At 43.5% G+C, this 20,782-nt stretch overlaps 1 protein-coding gene across 1 annotated transcript in view; it reads left to right on the top strand.

Moving 5' to 3' along the window:
* Positions 1 to 12,960, top strand: part of MYO1E (myosin IE) — a 267,148-nt gene extending 254,188 nt beyond the window's left edge. The window contains exons 27-28 of the mRNA XM_040342781.1: positions 4,753 to 4,922; positions 11,937 to 12,960. Coding sequence (XP_040198715.1) covers positions 4,753 to 4,922; positions 11,937 to 12,013 — 247 coding nt within the window. The 3' untranslated portion in view covers positions 12,014 to 12,960. The remainder of the gene's footprint in view (positions 1 to 4,752; positions 4,923 to 11,936) is intronic.
* Positions 12,961 to 20,782: the final 7,822 nt, after the last annotated feature.

Here is a 20,782-nt window from a genome sequence, read left to right as displayed (position 1 = left end):
AAGGCTCTTTGTACTCAGTAGCTGCTGCTAACGCGCTTAGTGGTTTAATATTGAGACAATGTTGTTTTAACTAGACTAAAGCATCAGTGTAAATAAAACCACAGGTAGCAATAAAATGTGCCATGAAACGTATATTTTACACACACCAAAAAAAAAAGTTTTAAGCTATAAAATGATCTATACTCTGCAAAAAATGCTTTACAACTAAGCAGAAAGGGACATATATGGAAAGTATCCTCAGACATGACACGTTGCACAATCTCATTCTGCTCCAGGATCATGTATGATACGGCAGGATATTTATTGTACGTCTATATTTAGATGCGTCCTATACAGCAGCCATATGTAATGTAAACGTCTACCACATGTTCTGATATTAGGATGAGGTCAAATGTTGTTTATGAACAGGAAATTAAAAGCTGATTAATCTCAAAGCTGTAGCTGAGACTGCAGTTCTATCAACGCCAAAGCCAAATGTTCTAGGAGCTAAACTGCGTATTTTCCATGTGTTCTGAGGTGTTGGAGTAACCGGCATTCAAATCACGAGTTCTGTCTTCACAGATTAGTAAGGATATGAAATTCTGTCATTTTCCACACACCGGTTTAGACTTCTGCTGGCCATACACTATGCGAAAAATATTTTGAGCACTTTTTCGAAAAACGAACATTCGGCCGTGAGAGCAAACGATAGTGCCATCATGTAAATTGTTCAGTGGACATAAATGAATAAATTTTTTGTTTTACATATACCTAGTGCAAACAGGTGGTTTGGACGGGAAACACATTAACCTTTTCAATTTATCGTTCGTTCAGCAGAAAATTTGCAAACTTGTCCTTCGCTTTTTTGGGCTCAAAAACGTCCCAACCGATTACAGATTTGTGCCCATTAACTGGCTGAAAAATGAATGAACTGTCGAATAGGTAGATTCAGAGAGAATGGTGCAAAGTTGTGGCAGCGTAGCTTAGCGTGTTTAGGCTACGCCGCCGTAAGTTAGCGAGGCAAGTACTTGATTCTCAAAGTACTTGCCTGCTAAGTTACGGCGGCGTAGCCTAAAGCGGGCGGGCGTAAGGGCGCCTAATTCAAATTTGTCTGAGGGGGCGTGTTTAATGCTAATGAGGCTTGACCCGATGTGATTGACGTTTTTCTGCAACTGCGCATGCGCCGGGCGCCTACATTTCCCAGTGTGCATTGCGGCTAAGTACGCCGCACGGGCCTATTGATTTCGACGTGGACGTAAACTACGTAAATCCCTATTCACGGACGACTTGCGCAAACGACGTAAAAATTTCGAATTTCGACGCGGGAACGGCGGACATACTTGAACATTGGCAATGCCACCTAGGGCCCAGCTCTAACTTTAGGCGGCCTATCTCTTACGTAAACAGCGTAAATGTACTGCGTCGACCGGGCGTACGTTCGTGAATCGGCGTATCTACTAATTTACATATTCTACGCCGACCGCAGTGGAAGCGCCACCTAGCGGCCAGCCTCAATATTGCAACCTAAGATAGGACGGCGCAAGCCGTCGTATCTTAGATATGTTTAAGTGTATCTCTGTTTGAGAATACACTTAAACATAAGTCGGCGTAGATTCTGAGTTAGGTCGGCTTATCTGTAGATAAGCCGGCCTAACTCTTTCTGAATCTACCTATAAATGACCACATTCTGTCTGATTTATCATATAGTGTATGGCCAGCATTAAAGTGGATGTAAATCCTCACATAGATCCAGTAAAGTGAACAGCCTCAGATGATACTCAGGGATGAAACAAATCTCCCTACATAAGTTTCACATGTATATCTGCTGTCTTCACATTTATATTCTGTTTAGAAAGTGCACATCCTGTTTAGATTTTCTCTTCCTGTTCAACAATGCAGTAAAGTTTGGGCATACAGCCAAGACAGCTGATTGGAGGAAAGATGCACACACCCCCTTTCCTCATAGGTAGAGACTTTCAGCTCTGTTTGTTGAATAGTCCAGGGCTCTACTAATCTATTTATAGCATCCTCCCCAACACAAAACTCTGGATGCTTTTATCATATGTGATGGAGAGCTTGACAGGAGTTATCAGGCTGATAACAGAAGAACGGAGCAGGAGACAGCTACAGGACATAGTGCTTTGAAGAGATATAACAAAACACTGCAGATATGTGCCCAGCTCAAATTTCATGAATCGACTTAAAATGGAGTTGCACCCAGAAGTGGAACTTCCGCTTTAAGCACACCTCACTTCCTTACATGCCACATTTGGCATGTCATTTTTTTTTGGGGGGGGGGGGGGGGGAGTGAATATAACCACCACATCTAAGGAATGCTAAGCTGCAATATATAAAAAGTTTTGGGGGTTTAGATACCTTATAAAATATATTGCTTATGTGTTTTTCCATGAGATCTAATAGAGCAAATGTACCGTATTTATCGGGGTATTGCGCGCTCCGGCGTATAGGGCGCACCCCTAAAGTGGACCCGACATTCCTGTAAAAAAAACATTTTAGTACTTACAGTTTTGGTGTCTTGCTCGGCGTCCATCGGCAGCCTCGTCGGGTCCTGCGTCCGTCTGCGGCTTCGGGTGTCCTCCTTCGTCGGGTCCGGCGTCCTTCTGCGGCGTCCTCCCTGCTTTCCCGCGCTGAGTTTGAATACTGCGCCGGCATATACCGAGCGCAGTACACTCGAGTATAGTCGGGCAGGCTCGGCTACTCTCGCGCTCACGTCCTGTACGTCCAGGACATGAGCGTGAGTATCGGCGTATATCGCGCACCCACGATGGTATGCTGTAATTAAGGCCCCTTTCACATTGAGGCGTTTTTCATGCGGTACAGCGCTAAAAATAGCGCTGCTATACCGCATGAAAAAACCTGCCCTGTAGTGTTCAATGTGAAAGCCCGAAGGCTTTCACACTGAAGCGGTGCGCTAGCAGGAGCGCTCCAAAAGTCCTGCTAGCTGCATCTTTACCGCGGTATAGGAGCGGTGTGTTCACAGCTCCTATACCGCGCCTTCCCATTGAAATCAATGGGAAAGCGCGGTAATACCGCCCGCAACGGACGCTAGCGGGGGTTAAAACCTCACCGCTAGCGCCCGAATATCGCGGTAAATACGACGGTATAGCCGCGCTACAAATAGCGCGGCTATACCGTCACCATGGCTGCACGCCTCAATGTGAAAGCAGCCTAAAAGTGATAACTACATTAAGATTTTATAGGTCTTAACCCCTACACTGCAATCAATTAATTTCTTCTTTTCCAACCTTCAGTGCATCGGTAACATAGTTTAGTCAATAACACACCCCCCTAGCCTGCTGATTGAATAGCGAATCAGCAATGCACTGTTATGGCCATTCTTCTGCCTTTTCCTCCTGTCAGCATGTCAAAACATATTTATTACATCAAATCCCCCCCTCTGTTGAGCTGGCCATAGACAGTTTGAATCTTGGCCAGTTCAGCAGGGAGCCAAGATTTGAACCATGTATGGGCAGGCTGATGGCACCCAAGTTGATCCTTCAATTGACTTGGGTACAAACCGCATGTCAGATTTTTCATGCGATTATTGCCATCAGCTATAGCTGCTAGCAATCGCGTTGTTCTGCTGGCAGGTGCGCCCACCCAGCGGGAGAACACAATTGCTCCAGAGGAGGGATTCCCCATGAACACTGACTGGGTGAATGTGGGGGAGTTGAGCGATTTTCTGTCCTGCAGCCCAAGGTTGCAGGACAGAAAATCGCACCATCTATGGCAGGCTTCAGTCCTGCTGGTTTCTGTTAAATTATTGTTTTTATTTTTACATCTACCTGGAGTTTAGCTTTAGAAGGAATAAATATATTGTTTATGAAATGTTATCTCTGATCACATAGTGAATATGTAATGTGCTGCAAGTCGCATCTATAAAATTCATTATTATAAATCTGTCATTTTAATGGATACTTACAGGTTATCATAGTTCTTACAGTTCATTGCTTTGCTTGACAACTGCAATTAGCTTCCCATATCAGTTAATTTATGATATAACATAAACATGTAATTGGCTCTCCGAGCATGTAGTTCTTATTGGTGCTTATTGGGAGAATTGTGACCTGTGAATTGACGGTTCTTTAATCTGCTACAGAAAGATTTGTCATTTTCTGTAAAACAGCGCCATCTGCTGGTCAGTCTATTCCAATCATGTCCAATGAGAGCTTAAAGTGATACTAAAGCCTCCTTTTTTTCTCTCTCTCTTTCTATATAAATAACAAACATGTTGTGCTTACCCGCTCTGTGCAGTGGATTGCATGGAGAAGCCCTGATCTTCCTTATTCTCGGGTCCCTGACTGAAGCTCCTGGCCCCTCCCTCCGGTTGCATGCCCCCAAAGCAAGCATCTTGCTATGGGGCACCGAGCCGAACTGCAGCTCCGTGTGTCCATTCAGACCCAGAGCTGCGGTTCAGCCCCCGCCCCCTCTCTCTTCATTGGCTAACATACTTTTGACAGCAGTGAGAGCCAATGACACTGCTGCTGTGTCGGGCAATCAGGAGGGAGAGTCCCGGACAGCCGAGACACTCGTGGACATCGCTGGACAGAGATGGGGCTCAGGTAAGTATTGGGGGGACGGGGGACTGCTGCACACAGAAGGCTTTTTATCTTAATGCATGGAATGCATTAAGATAAAATGACCTTCTGACTTTACAACCACTTTAAATGTATGCATGTACTGAGCATGTGCAGATCGATAACATTTACTTAAATGTCACTTCACCTGCCTTTTTTTTTTTTTTCTTCACAGTGCACGCCGGCAGACAACAAACCGGCCCCCTCCAGGAGGCGGAAGACCCAAACCTCAGCCTAAACCAAAACCAAGCGTGCCACAATGCAAGGCCCTATATGCATATGATGCACAAGATACAGACGAGCTTAGCTTTAATGCCAATGATGTCATAGATATAATCAAGGAAGGTAAATACTATAAATGCGATGTACACACGATTCTCTCTCACTGTCCTTGTATGTAGGTCCCGTCTGCTTTCATTTCATCAGTTATTCTGGAAGATGCCCACATTTGGCTGCATATAAATCAGAAGTACTTAAATGGCTGATAATGTACTTGTGAAAATTAAACCATAGTCTACCCATTCAACATACACTATATTGCCAAAAGTATTGGGATGCCTGCCTGTACACGCACATGAACTTGGCATGACATGGATGATAAGGCCTGAGTCGCAGTCTCCGCTCTAATTCATCTCAAAGGTTTTCTATCAGGTTTAGGTCAGTCAAGTTCCTACACCCCAAACTAGCTCATCCATGTCTTTATGGACCTTGCTTTGTGCACTGGTCCAAATCATTTGGTGGAAGATGGTTTATGGTGTGGGGTTGTTTCTCAGGGGTTGGGCTTGGCCCCTTAGTTCCAGTGAAGGGAACTCTTAAGGCGTCAGATAACCAAGACATTTTGGACAATTTCATGCTCCCACCTTTGGGATTAGAGTGGAGACTGTGAGCCAGGCCTTCTCGTCCAACATCAGTGCCTGACCTCACAAATGTGCTTCTGGAAGAATGGGACAGTCGGCAAGTGGTAAAATAGAATTAGATGTAAATGTTTTTGCAAGATACTGAACGCAAGAATCCATAATGCTGCCTTCCATCACAGGAGGTCATCTGAGCATCCCAGATTACGGATGCCAGGAGAGGACATTAGACTGAACACAAGGGGCGATACTCTGAGAAGTAATAGGTGTGCCTAAGAGACCTGGAGGATTCAGGTCCTTATCCAAGTAGGGAACAGCTAGAGCAGGTCTCGGTCAACCTTGTAGGTTATGGGTACCTCCAGAGAAGAGGGCTGCCGAGTGGTACTATGTACCAAATGGGAGCTGTTCCGGTAATGGGTAAACAAGGAAGTAGAGGCCCGGATGGGGCACAGCTCCAGAATTCAGATTAACATGGACTGGAGCAAGGGGCCCAGATGTGAGAGCAACTCAGTGGGGGAGGATACATTGTCCTGTGTAGCAGCTCTAGGGACAAAATAGGGAACAACTGGAGGGGGCACTAGAGGCAAAGGCTATACTGCAGGCCTAAAGGGGCTTCTCTGCCCTTTAACTCCAGACAGTCGCTTAACATTACAGTCCCCAATGTTTACATGACGACAACCCTTTACATAAGTCTCCCTCCTTTACAATACATGCCCCCTCTGCATAGCAGTCCACTCTTTGCATTGCAGCCCTCCTTACCAGCACAACCCCCCCCCCCCCTTATTTTACATCAGGGTGCTCATTTCTTTTCCCTCTTCCAGTCCTAACTTTCAGAGCACTGGAGGTGTGATAGGTCTGGGTGGAGAGTGGGAGCGTCCCAACTTCTCCTGTTAACAAGTGGGCAATTACTTGCTAGAACCACCCTGTGTCGTAGCAAGCAACCTTATAGTAAGTACACCTTCTACCTGTCTAGTGGTGTTCTGTTAATAAACAGATCGCCACTTAAAGAGTTCCCTCTCACAAAGGGAACGTTCTCAACCATCTCTCAGGCGGGAATAGGGGAATAGTGGGGTAAAGGGAAGGTCTTTGCAGCTGAAGGAGCATCTGATCTCATGATCAATAGATGCCAAACTTTTCACCAGCTGGTGACGGTGCCCTGAACTTCCACTTAATACTCAATAGCCATAAATGTGCAATCTAGATAATAAATAAGCAGTCTATTTTATGAAAGATCTTAAAGGGTATAATTTGGTGACTGAATTGGACCAGTTCATTTGGCTTCCAAAAGGACAAATCCCCTTTGCCTAAAAAGGGATTTACCGTATATACTCGAGTATAAGCCGAGTTTTTCAGCACATTTTTTTGTCATGATAATGCCCCACTCGGCTTATACTCGAGTCACCTTTTTGCGCCTGATCTCCTGGACTTTGGGGACCCAGTACCGGCCAGCCATAGGTCCCCTGGACCCCAAACTTTGCACACATGTAGACCCACTCTTCCTCTACAAGTGTGCAGTTTCTTGTCTGGGGGACCTACGGCTGGGGAGCACTTCCATAGACTCCCATGTTAAACGTCAGTCTAGGCATGGGCACAGTGAGGCATGCACATGGACACAGTGAGGCATGCAGATGGACACCCTAGGCTTATACTCGAGTCGATAAGTTTTACCCTTTTTTTGTGGTAAAATTAGGTGCCTCCGCTTATATTCGGGTCGGCTTATACTCGAGTATATACGATAAATGTAATTGGGTTGAGTGTAATGATACATAAGAAAGCCAATAAAAGTCTAATGCCCCGTACACACGACCGTTTTTTCCGACGGGTAAACTGCTATGAGAGCTTTTTGTCAGGAATCCCGGCCATGTGTATGCTCAATCGCAGTTTTTCCTGACGGGAAAATTGATGGACAAAAATAGATCGGGATCTTTTTTCCCGTCAAGCCAAAAATCAGAGCAGGAAATCCGTTTGTCTGTATGGTTTTCCGAAAGGCAGAAAACCCTGCATGCTCAGAATCAAGTATGAGATGGAAGCGCACTTTCTGGTAAAACTAGCATTCGTAATGGAGATGGCACATTCATCACGCTGCAAATTATTGCTTAGTTTAATGCAGCGCATGAAAAGTGCAAATCGTCTCACCAAACTTTTACTAAAACGAGGATCAGCAAAAGCAACCAAAAGGGTGGCGCCGTTGGAATGGAACTTCCCCTTTTATAGTGCCATCGTACGTGTTGTACATCACCGCGCTTTGGACGGGCGGACTTTTGTCTGACGTGTGTATGCAAGGCAGCCTGTGAGAAATTGTGACGGGAAAACCATAGTTTTTTTATTATCCAACAGAAAAAACGTTTGTGTGTACTAGGCATAATGCCGCGTACACACGACCGTTTTTCGGGTTGTAAAAAATTTAGTTTTTTTTTTTTATGTCATTAAAAATGATCATGTGTGGGCTCCAGAGCATTTTTCACGATGTAAAAAATGGCTATTAAAAATTTCGAACATGCTCTAATTTTTCACAACGTTTTTAACATTGTCGTTTTTAACGTCGTAAAAAATGGTCGTGTGTACGCAGCATTAGTCATTTTTTTAAGTTGTTTTACAGTGGGTTTAGAAAAGAATGACCCCCTCTTTGCAGCCTGAAATGATGACTTACAGTCTGTTTTATGCAGCTGTATTTATTAGTGCAACTTATAACATACAAGTAGATGATCGAACATCAACGTGTCAGAAAAATAAACTGAATAACTGAGTTGGAAAAATGATCACCCCCTTCTTATGTCAGTATTTTGTTGAACCACTTTTTGCTTTAATTACAGCTATTAGTCTGTTGGAATATCTCGTTACTAACTTTTGCAATATTTGCCAACTTTTCTTTGCAGAACTGCTCAAGTTCAGTTAAATTTGATGGTGACCGTTTGTGGACTGCAGTGTTCAAGTCATTCCACAGATTTTCAATGCGGTTTGAGTCTGGGCTCTGAATAGGCGGCCATGCAAGGACATTCGCCTTTTTCTCCTTTAACCACTGTGTGGTAATTTTTGCTGTGTGCTTTAGGTCATTGTCATGTTAGGTCATTGTCATAACAGGATATTACCACCTCCATACTTTACTGTGGAAATGGTGTTGTTTGGATTGTGAGCTGTATTGGATTTCCGCCAGCCATATAGTTTGGTGTTGAGGCCAAATAATTAAATTTTAGTCTCATGCCTCGTACACACGACCGTTTTTTTCCGACGGGAAAACTGCTATGAGAGCTTTTGCCCGGGAATTCCGCGCGAATCGTCACTTGCCAAACTTTTACTAACACGAGGATCAGCAAAGGCAACCCAAAGTGTGGCGCCGTTGGAATGGAACTTCCTCTTTATAGTGCCGTCATACGTGTTGTACAAAACCGCTTTGGTCGGACGGACTTTTGTCTGAGTGTGTGTATGCAAGGCAGGCTGAGAGGAATTCTGTCGGGAAAATCGTCGGTTTTTTTATCCGACGGAAAAAACAGTCGTGTGTACTAGGCATCATCTGACCATAACACCCTTTTCCATGTGGCCTCATAATCTTCAATGTGGTCAGAGGACACTTAAAAAAAAAGTAAAGCATGGAGGTGGTAATATCCTATTATGGGGGTGTTTCTTTGCAGCAGGGACTGGAGCTTTTGTCAGGATAGAAGGAAAAATGGATGGGGCAAAATACATTCAAATTCTTGAGAAAAATCTGCTGACCTCTGCCAGAAAGTTGTCAATGGGAAGAAGGTTTACCTTCCAACTTGACAATGACCCAAAGCACACAGCAAAATGACCACACAGTCGTTGAAGGAGAAAAAGGTGAATGTCCTTGCATGGCCTAGTCAGAGCCCAGACTCAAACTCCATTGAGAATCTGTAGAATGTACCTCACTTTCTAGAAAAGGACAATTTTCATCCCTATATTCTTCCTTTTTATCCCAAGTGTCCAGAGACATGTCTCTCAATTGCAGAGCTTAATGGTTGGAAGATGTAGGACCTATTTCTGATGGATTGGTCCACTGTCCTACATAATGCACCCAAGTTATCATTCTCATCCGCCAAGGAGCTTACTCAGCTTTTCATTATTCATCACACACCACATGAGCCTCTGTGAATGGCACAGGGGGGATTCTCCCCTACGCCCAAGGTGTGATGTGGAGACTAGCATTCTCCTTCATATGCTATGGAAGTGTCCAAAATTGGGTCAATACTGGACAAAGGTGATTCATTCTATTAGATCCTAAACTATACAAATGTGTGAAACAATCAGTGCCACCCTACTAATTAAGTGCAAATTGCAGCCGCTATACACTATCACTACACTTTAAAAAATATATATAGAGAGATATGTGTGTATGTATACCAAAAGACACATCCACACAGTGCAGCACTAGTACAGTGATAATTCAATGCTATACTTGGTGCTATCTATACATGCAATAAAATTCTAATTCATGGGTCTTCAAACTATGGCCCTCCAGTTGTTCAGGAACTACAATTCCCATCATGCCTAGTCATGTCTGTGAATGTTAGGCCCCGTACACACGACCGAACATGTCTGCTGAAACTGGTCCGCGGACCAGTTTCAGCAGACATGTTCGGTCGTGTGTACGGCCGAGCGGACTTGCCAAACTAACCGGAAAAATCACCCCGCGTCAACATGGACTCCCCCACCCATTCTGGGTAAAACTATCACCCCTAGCACCAAAGTCAAAAGTCTCGGAGTCATTTTCGATACCTACATGACAATGGATGCACAAATAGGGTCAGTAGTCAGCAGATCCCACCATCTGCTGCGCCTACTACGCAGACTCACGCCCTTTATCCCGAAAGAGGACATTGCAGTCGTGGTGGGAACAATCATCAATTCCAGACTCGACTACGCAAATGCCCTCTATCTAGGACTCCCCAAATACCAAATCACTCGTCTGCAAGTCGTTCAAAATACAGCCGCTCGACTAGTGACTGGGAAAAAACCATGGGAATCAATCTCACCTTCACTGAGATCCCTTCATTGGTTGCCAGTAAAAGACAGAATCACTTTCAAGGCACTCTGTCTAATACATAAGTGTATTCAAGGCAACGCCCCCCAATATCTATGCAAAAAAATAAAAGCCCATAACCCCAATCGCATTCTGCGATCCACCAATCAAAACCTCCTCCAGATACCCAAGACCAGATACAAGTCCAAAGGAGATCGAAGATTTGCAGTCCAGGGACCTCGCCTGTGGAATGCACTACCAACCACCATCCAACTGGAGCCGGACCACTTGGCCTTCAGGAGAAAGATTAAAACCCATCTCTTCTGAGGTCAAGGGGTTCCTTACCCATGAAATGGATACAGCGCCCAGAGGCGATTCAGTTTGCATGTGTTGCGCTTTACAAGTCTCTCTCTCTCTCTCTCTCTCTCTCTCTCTCTCTCTCTCTCTCTCTCTCTCTCTCTCTCTCTCTCTCTCTCTAAGGGGGTGATCCAACTCTGTGTCTGTTTTTGAATTTTTTTTTTTATATTTTTTTCTGACATTTTGAAGTTGGATCTTTCATTTGAATGTTATGAGTTGCACTAGTAAATACAGCTGGTTAAAACAAAAACTGTCTTCATTTCAGGCTGCAAAGCAACAAAATGTGATTATTTTAAAGGGGGTGATTCTTTTCTATACCCACTATAGCTGGAGCCAAAGTAACCACAAGGATATTGTATGGTTTATTACCTTCTTCCTTGCAGTATCACATTTACTTCAATGCTGCAGGTGCTCGTTTACCAACAGGGATGGACTGGCCATTGGGACTACAGGGAGTTTCCCGGTGGGCCGATGGCTCAGTGGGCCGGCTTCAGTGACAGCGGACCTCTGCCCCCCTCCGCTCCTCTGTCTCTCCCTTTCTGCAGCGCTCACCTCCTCTCCCTCCCTGCAGCGCTCACCTGGGGGGGGAACAGAGAAGCAGGGGGAGGACCAGAGGAGCAGCGACAACGACAGAGGAGCATGGGGGAGGGGACAGACAGCTGACTCAACAGCTATGGCCTGGGAGTTTCTCACTTCTGCCTAATCTTGTCCCATAAGGGGGGAGCACCGAACTGATTCTTTGCCCCGGGTAAAATAATGTCTAGCTTCGCCACTGGTACTGCCTATAAGAATACCAGTACCAGTCGTTCTACTCTAATAAAGTAGAACGGCTAGTGGCTAGTAAAGGGGGAGAGGGGGTGCGGGTGGCCAGGGGGGGGGGGGTGCAGGATGGGAGGGGCCTGTCAAAGTGGGCCAGTCTGGATAAAGTCCAGGGCCAAATTTTTGTCCCAGTCCAGCCCTGTTTACCAACATTTTAAAATGACCTTGCCTTAACTGAAAGGGCGATCCTCAAGTACAAAATGTAAAAATGTGCTAACAAAAAAAAAAAGACTTGCCTACTCTTGTTGCATTAGGCGATTGCCTGATTTCACCTGATTCCGAGGATTCTATATCCATGAATTATATTTATGACGACATACTGCTCTTCTAGTAAAATCTTTTCTATTTTTTCAGATCACTCAGGATGGTGGTCAGGCCGACTACGTGGCAAGCAAGGACTCTTCCCTAATAATTATGTGACCAAGATCTAACTGTCAGACAGCACCTGGACCATACCATCCTTTTTCTATTTATCACCTTCCAGTAGCTCTAAAGTGCCTAAGATCTGTATTTTGAGAATATCAGACCAAATGATAGCCCTGTGCCTGTCAGAGGGGCAGCCTTTCAGCTACAGACAACCCAAATCAAGGACACCAAAGCACTGAACTGGAAGCTATTTATTGCCTTTTAATCCTATATCTGGACTTTGCTGCCCAGTAGATCACAATGCATTGTTGAGCAGTGTGTTGCAAGAATTTACAGTAGCAAGATGGCTAAAAAGAGTGAATGATATGACAGGTTTGTGATAGCAAGTGCCTTAATTTTCTTGTTTACTGATGTTAAGTTATATGAAGATGAAGACTGTTTCTCTCACCGAATGACGGAAATGGTTTCATATGCTGCTAACACATCATTGACTGACATAGGAAAAGGCAATGCGGAATGAAACGGGATGCAGTAAGAATGTAGTTGTTATATATCGATAGATTGCAGATTCTGCTAGGCACTGCGTATTAGAAGTATATTCACTGCACAGTTGCATAGTCTTATATGAGAATATGGCTGGCCCATGTTAATGTTGTTACCTGTTACAGGAAACATCTCAGTCTCTGAAAGTGTAAATGAAGAATTCAAATGACATATACTGTACATATATATAAATATATACAAAAGTATATAATTATGTTAAAATTACCCATGAATGTATAACCTAATCTGATTTTAAATGCAATTTTGAGGCTATTATATCAGGTACTTAACAAAATATGCACTTACCGCCATGTTTTTAAAGCTTTGTAGCCTTAACTGTTGCTTACGATGGAAATGAGTTGGTGTGATGTGGAAATGACTAGGTGTCCTAAATGCCCATTAACAGAAGCCAGCCCAGTCTGAAACCATTAATAGGCTATTTAATAAATATCATTTGTTTTTACCTGAATGAGTTTTTATTTTTATTTTATTTCTGTGATTGCTTTAAAGGAAAATATTTTTTTGCTGAAATTACAGTTTACAGGGTATAGAGACATAATAGTTAACTGATTCCTTTTAAAAATGATTAAAAATAGATAAAAATCAATCATATAATGTACCTACAGTTTCAGTTTCGTTTTTGCATGCTGTTTCCTGGTTCTGTGATGTACACAATGATGTACACAGAGCCAATACAGGGCAGTGATGGTTTGTAAAGCGAAACTGATTGGTGTTGAGGGGTTTTAGACACACAGTAATCACACCTCCTTGATTAGTGACCACAGAGAGAAAGCTCCCATGACTTTTTCATCAGGAAACAGACAACCAGGAAGTGTTCAGAACAGAGGATTACAGCAACATCAGAGCAAAAACGAACAATGAGGACATGAAACCAGGAATGCAGTAAAGAAAAGGAAGCTATTTAGCTAAAAAAATATTTCCTTTAGTGACCCTTTAACTGCATATTTGTGATATCATTAACCTGATCTGGCCACATTTGGTCAACGATGTTGTTCAAATATGGCCAGTGGCTAATGTTAGGTCAGTGATATCACAAGCATCTCTGCCCTTTTTTGTATGTGTGGCTGTGGGGTGGGGAATGTCCTGACTGAAGCCGATGGGCACAGATTTAGCAGGAGTGACAGTACAAACAAATTGCCACTGCCCACACCTATAACTGGCCTTTGCAGCAAGGAGCACATGAAATGGTGACACATGTCAAACAAAAGAGAAAATTCCCAGCTCAGCTTACCGACCAGCCTGCAATCAACCAAATTATCCTGTCCAACAGTATGCGTTAAAAACATGGGTTTTAGTTTGCACACATTTGCAAATACATGCACAAACTGCAGAGCCACTTCACTGCACCCCAGTATTATCTGCAGTCCTAATTCTAAAATTTGAGAGCCTCCATAGTAGAAGCACATGCATTATAATGAATGGTCAGTAGGCAGGTGAGCCTGGAGGAAGCCAACCCCTCCTTACTGTTAGACAGGATAATTTAGTTGGTTGCAGGCTGGTCGGTAAGTTGAGCTGGGCATTTTCTCTTTTGTGACAGTTTGATTACGGTTTTAGTCCGAGTTTTAAGTTTGGACCAAAGACCTGCTCATCCCTAATCTAAATCTAAATCAAAACCAAAGTAAGGCGCTGCATTCCAATCTGACAGTTCTAGAGCTAATGCATCACCGTGCCAGACCAGTAGACTCCATCTGCTTGTAGATGGACAGCCAAACTACGAAGACCTTATTCATAGCCTGAAACGCACCAATGTTGTCTCATGGAACACTTTTACTCCTTCTATCAAAGAAGAATAATTTTTACTTGCACCTTGCTGCCAACTTAAATTATGTAAAGGTTTTTTTTTTTTATCTGAAGGAAGAGGGTTTTATTAAGCTAATAAGGTTTCCATGCATAGAAGCCAAACAAATGGAATTATGCCTAGTACACACGTACCGGATTCCCGGTGGTAAAAAGTCCACCGGGAATCCTGAGGGGAAAACCGAGAACCTGCTCGGTAAGTTTATTTCCCCCTACACACGAGAGGTTTTCCTGACAGGAAAACTGCCATGAGAGCTTTTGGTCGGAAATCCCAGCCGTGTGTATGCTCAATCGCAGTTTTCCACATAGGAAACCTGCCGGGAAAAGGACCGCCGGGAATCCCAGCGGGAAAAAAGAGAGCTGGTTCTCCTTTTTTTTTTTTCTGCAGTTTTCCTGTCGGGAAAACTGCGATGAGGCATACACATGGCCGGTTATCCCGTGCCAATGCAGTGCGCAAACTCTCTAGCAATGTGAACAGCTTATTTGCCTTTAGTAAATCCACAGCCCCTATAGCATTTGTATAAGGCCTGATGATATACAGTAGTTTAGCAGATGTTTTAGAAAACGTCTGAAAACTTTAACGTGTACATAAAACTGCTTCATAAGTGTGTAAAATAACATGTCCACCACTAGCTGCTATGGTTCCTCCTGACAACCCAAACATCACAAAGTACTGCAGTGACTAGGGGGTCATCGAGAGGAACTGGATCGGTCAGTGATGAGACCTAATGTTTGACCAGCCTGATTAAAAAAACATTTTCTAACATCCTTATAGGGTCACTTTAAGCACACAAAAAAAACTTCTTCCAAAACATACTTTTGCGCACTAGACAGAGTTAACATTTTGCTTGAAGCATTTATGCCAGCATAATAAATATAAATATATATATTATTGTGCAAAATGTTTTGGGCAAGTGGGGGAAATGCTGTAAATGAAGAACTGCTTTCAGAAATAGAAATTTTAATAGTTTATTTTTACCAATTGACAAAATGAACAGAAGAAAAATCCAAATCAAATCAATATTTGGTGTGACCACTCTATGCCTTCAAAACCGCATCAAATCTTCTAAGTACAGTACATGTGCACACAATTTTTGAAGGAACTCGGCAGGTATGTTGTTCCAAACATCTTGGAGAACAAACCACAGATCTTCTGAGGATGTAAGTTGCCTCAATTCCTTCTGTCTCTCCATGCAATCCCACACAGATTTGATGATGTTGAGATCAGGGCTCTGTGGGGGCCAAACCAACACTTCCAGGATTCCTTTTTCTTCTTGACACTGAAGATATTTCTTAATGATATTGGCTATATGTTTGGGGTAATTGTCCTGGCTGCAGAATAAATTTGAGACCAATCGCATGCCTCCCTGGTGGTATAATGGATAAGTGTAACGGTCAACAGCGTTTACGACCTTCCATCCATCAACCACGACAGCTTATCTGACACTCCAAACAACAGGACCCGATCCATCCCATTTCCCAGAATAACAGAGACACACAGCTCTGGGTTCTGGTTTCAAATGAAAGACATCTTTAATAGTACGCTCCCAGGGTTTTATACAGTTCAAGCATGAAAGGAACAAAGAGACTCTCCACCCCCCTCCTCACACACATTTCACATCTTAGACAGACGTTCTGTCTCCGCATACAGCTTGACAAGTTCCATTCCACATCTTATGTCAATAGAATTCACACAAAGCAGCATCACACAATGAGAGGTCTTTCAGAAGCAGACTCAATTAGCATGTCAACAGTCTACACAGAGAAATTAGTCACTATTGACCGGTTGGGTCAACATTAACCAACAACTTGCAATATCCCAAGATCCTGCAATATGAACTATCAGTAATGTCCCCTGTCCTGTAATTTAGGATATAATTTCTCAGTCACCCTATGGCCCTATTGGACATAAGGTGACCCTAGACATAAGACTCCTTGGTGACGCCGGTACAGGAGTACCCCTCATCCTTCCAAAGTCTGTTTGTCACGGGTCATTCCGTTACAATAAGTATCTGCCTGTATGAGTCGGCATCGAGGACACCACTGATCCTGACCAAATTATCATGCTTCACTGTTGCCTGCAGACACTCGTTATTATTCCACTCTCCAGCCCTTCAGGTAAAAATTGCTCCCTGCTACAGCTAAATATTTCAAATTTTGACTCCTGTTGTAGGTGAGTCAAAAACATGTGAAATATTTGGCTGTAGCAAAAGGCATTTTGTTTGCGACGGGCTGGAGAGCGGCAACCAAAAAAAAAAATTGTCAGTGTGTAAGCTAAAAAAAATGGTTGATCTAGGTTAGTGTTAGGGGCAGGACTGTGTAAATATACAGCACTGCATAGGGATGCACAGGTGTTCTGTTCTTTCCAGAGCAGGCAGTCCCATTTATGTCAATCGTCATTGTGCATTTGGGGTCATACACCCTTATGGCTCTCAAGTTGGAAACACACGCTGCATCCCAATAAACATGAATGGGACTGCCTGTACAGGAATGCACTAAAACACCTGTGCACCCCTATGTGAGCAAACATGGGCGTATGCTGTAGTACTCCCGTATGAGTGAGGCCTTACAGTAATGCAGGAGATCACTCTGCCTGAAAAAGCAAGCACAATTTACAGTGTAGGATCTAGGACACTTTGCAACAATGTTATTACATGTGTTGCTGTATGCTGAGGGACAGGCGTGTTATGTCCATACAACCCAAAGAAAATTTCTATAATCCCGCTCACAGAGCTGTTCCTGCCAGGAGAACATAATGATTATTGAGAGCAGCTATAATGGCAGCTAGCAATAATTGCATGTAAAATCTGACAGGCTGGTTGTACACAAGTTGATCCATTGATCAAGTTGGGTACATTCAGCCTGCTGGTCCCTGCGGAACCACCTAAAATTTGAACCCCCTCTATAGCTGGATTTAGACACCATTGGCTATTTAGCATTTTAATAACCATACAACTTTTCTCTTGGGAATTACTTAACAAACTTTTAAATTAAAACAATGTTTTTTTTTTAACTGAGGCAGGTTATACAGTGGGTATAGAAAATAATCACCCCATTGTGGTCTAGTCAGTACCCAGACATGAACCCCATTGAAAATCTGTGGAATGACTTGAAGATTGCAGTCCACAAATGGTCACTATCAAATTTAACTGAACTTGAGCAGTTCTGCAAAGAAGAGTGGGCAGATATTGCAAAGTCTAGATGTGCAAACTTAGTAGAGACATATTACAACAGACATGGCTGTAATTAAAGCAAAATGTGATCTAACAAAATACTGACATTAGGGGGTGATCCTTTTCCCAACGCAGTGATTCTGACATGTTGATGTTCTATCTTTTACTTGGATGTTATAAGTTGCACTAGTAAACACAGCTGGGAAAAACAAAAACTGTGTCTGTCTTTATTTCAGGCTGCAAAGAAAAATAATCACATATTGTTTAAGGGGGTGATTCTTTTCTATACCCACTGTAAGCTATATATTTATCTGAAATGGTATATAAAATGAAAGCACCTTCTCATACACTGATAAACTGGCTGTAGTGGAATGTCCATGATCCTTGAACACTGATACGACAATGAGGGAAAAGATTATTTGATCACCTGCTGATTTTGTACTTCATCCTACTGACAAAGAAATAAGACTATAATTTTATTGGTAGGTTTATTTTAACAGTGAGAGACCGAATTGCAAATAAATCCAGAAAAACTCATTTCAAAAAAGTTATAAATGAGTGAAATAAGTATTTGACCCTTTCGCAAAACATAACTGGGTACTTGGTGGCAAAACCCTTGTTGGCAATCACAGAGGTCAGACATTTCTTGTAGTTGGTCACCAGGTTTTCGTGCCTCTCAAATTGGATTTTGTCCCATTCCTCTTTGCAGATCCCCTCCAAGTCATTAAGGCCGGGTACCCACGAGAGGATTTATCCGCGGATACGGTCCTCCGGACCGTTTCCGCGGATAAATCCTCTGAGGATTTTGATCCGATGGAGTGTATACACCATCGAATCGAAATCCGCGCCGAATTCCCATCGCGATGACGTGTCACGCCGTCGCCGCGATGATGACGCGGCGACGTGCGCGACGCTGTCATATAAGGAATTCCACGCATGCGTCGAATCATTACGACGCATGCGAGGGATGGGTTCGGACCGATCGATCCGGTGAGTCTGTACAGACCAGCGGATCGATCCGCTGGAGCCGATTCCAGCAGATAGATTTCTTAGCATGCTAAGAAATTTTTATCCGCTGGAAATCGGTCGGCCCGAAAAAAATCTGCGGAAAAATATCCGCTGAGTTGTACACACCAGCGGATCTATCCGCTGGAACTGATCCGCAGATAAATTCCAGCGGATAGATCCTCTCGTGTGTACGGGGCCTAATGCCGCGTACAGACGGTAATTTTTTGTGATGAAATAAAATGACATTTTTAAAAATGTCAATTAAAATGATCGTGTGTGGGCAAAATGTCATTTTATGTCTTTTTTTGTGTCGTTTTTCAAAATGTAATTTTTTGTGTCAATGAAAATGATAGTGTGTGGGCAAAACGACGTTTTTAAACCCGCACATGCCCAGAAGCAAGTTTTGAGACGGGAGGTAAAACTACCATTCATAATGGAGTAAGCACATTCATCACGCTGTAACAGACAAAAAAGCACGAATCATCTTTTACTAACAAGTAACCAGCTAAAAGCAGCCTCAAGGCGAATAGAACTTCCCCTTTAGAGTGCCGTCACTTTGTTCATCATTTTTCAAAATGATGGTGTGTATGCTACATCGTTTTTGAAAATGAAGTTTCAAAAATGTCGTTTTTTTTCATCACTTCAAACGTCATTTTTTTTTCATCACAAAAAATGACCGTCTGTATGGGGCATAAGGCTTCGAGGCTGACATTTGGTAACTTCAACCTACAGCTCCCTCCACATATTTTCTATGGGATGAAGGTCTGGAGACTGGCTAGGCCACTCCAGGAACTTATAGGTAGATTCACAAATAGTTAGGCCGGCTTATCTACAGATAAGCCGACCTAACTCTGAATCTAAGCCGACCTATGTTTAAGTGTATTCTCTAACAGAGATACACTTAAACATATCTAAGATAGGACGGCTTGCGCCGTCCTATTTTAGATTGCAATGTTTTGGCTTACCGCTAGGTGGCGCTTACATTGCAGCCGGCCTAGATTATGTAAATTAGAATTTACGACGATTCCCGAACAAACGTGAGCCTGCCTCAGTCGATTAACGTCATTTCCGTACGCGATAGGCCGCCTAAAGTTATTCCACCTATGAGGTGGAAAAACAATGTTAAGTATGGCCGCCGTTCCCGCCACGAGGTTCGAATTTTTTACGTCGTTTGCGCAAGTCGTCCGCTAATCGGGATTTACGTCGTTTACGTACGCGTCGAAATCAATAGGCCCGTACGGCCTACTTGGCCGCAATGCGCACTGGGAAATGTAGTCGCCCGGCGCATGCGCAGTGTAAAAAAAACGTCAAAAAACGTGAGGTCAAGCCTCATTTCCATACTACACGCCCCCCTCCCAGTCATTTGAATTAGGCGCGCTTACGCCCGCTCGTTTTAGGCTACGCCGCCGAAAATTTGAAGGTAAGTGGTTTGAGAATCACTAATAGCCTAAATAATTTACGGCGGTGTAGCCTAAAAAGACTAGGCTAGGCCGTCCTAATTTTAGGCCTTTGTATGTGAATCTACCTACATATGTGCTACTTATCGAGCTACTCCTTTGTTGCCTTGGCCGTGTGATTTGGGTCATTGTCATGCTGGAATAACCATTCATGACCCATTTTCAATGCCCTGGGAAGAAGGTTCTCACCCAAGATTTGACGGTACACGGCCCTGTCCAACGTCCCTCTGATGCGGTGAAGTTGTCCCTTTAGCAGAAAAACACCCCCAAAGCATAATGTTTCCACCTCCATGTTTGACAGTGGGAATAGTGTTCTTTGGGTCATAGACAGCATTCCTCCTCCAAACACAGCGAGTTAAATTGATGCCAAAGAGCTTGATTTTAATCTCATCTGAACACAAGACTTTTACCCAGTTCTCCACTGAATCATTCAGATGTTCATTAGCAAACCTCAGACGGGCGTGCTTTCTTGAGCAGGGGGACCTTGCGGACGCTGCAGGATTTCAGTTCTTCATGGCGTAGTGTGTTACCAATTCTTTACTTGGTGATTATGGTCCCAGCTGCCTTGAGATCATTGATCAGATTTTCACATGTAGTTCTGGGCTGATTCCTCACCGTTCTCATGATCATTGAAACTCCACAAGGTAGGATCTTGCAAGGAGCCCCAGACCAAGGGAGATTGACAGTCATTTTATGTTTCTTCCATTTGCGAATAATCGCACCAACTGTTGTCACCCACTCACAAAGCTGCTTGGCGATGGTCATGTAGCCCATTCCAGCCTTTTGTAGGTCTACAATCTTGTCCCCGACATCCTTGGACAGCTCTTTGGCAGGG

This window comes from Rana temporaria, chromosome 3 (assembly GCF_905171775.1).
Source record: "Rana temporaria chromosome 3, aRanTem1.1, whole genome shotgun sequence".
Taxonomy (NCBI): domain Eukaryota; kingdom Metazoa; phylum Chordata; class Amphibia; order Anura; family Ranidae; genus Rana; species Rana temporaria.
The sequence above is the reverse complement of the archived record's forward strand: the minus strand, read 5'-3'. Positions and strand labels throughout refer to the sequence as shown.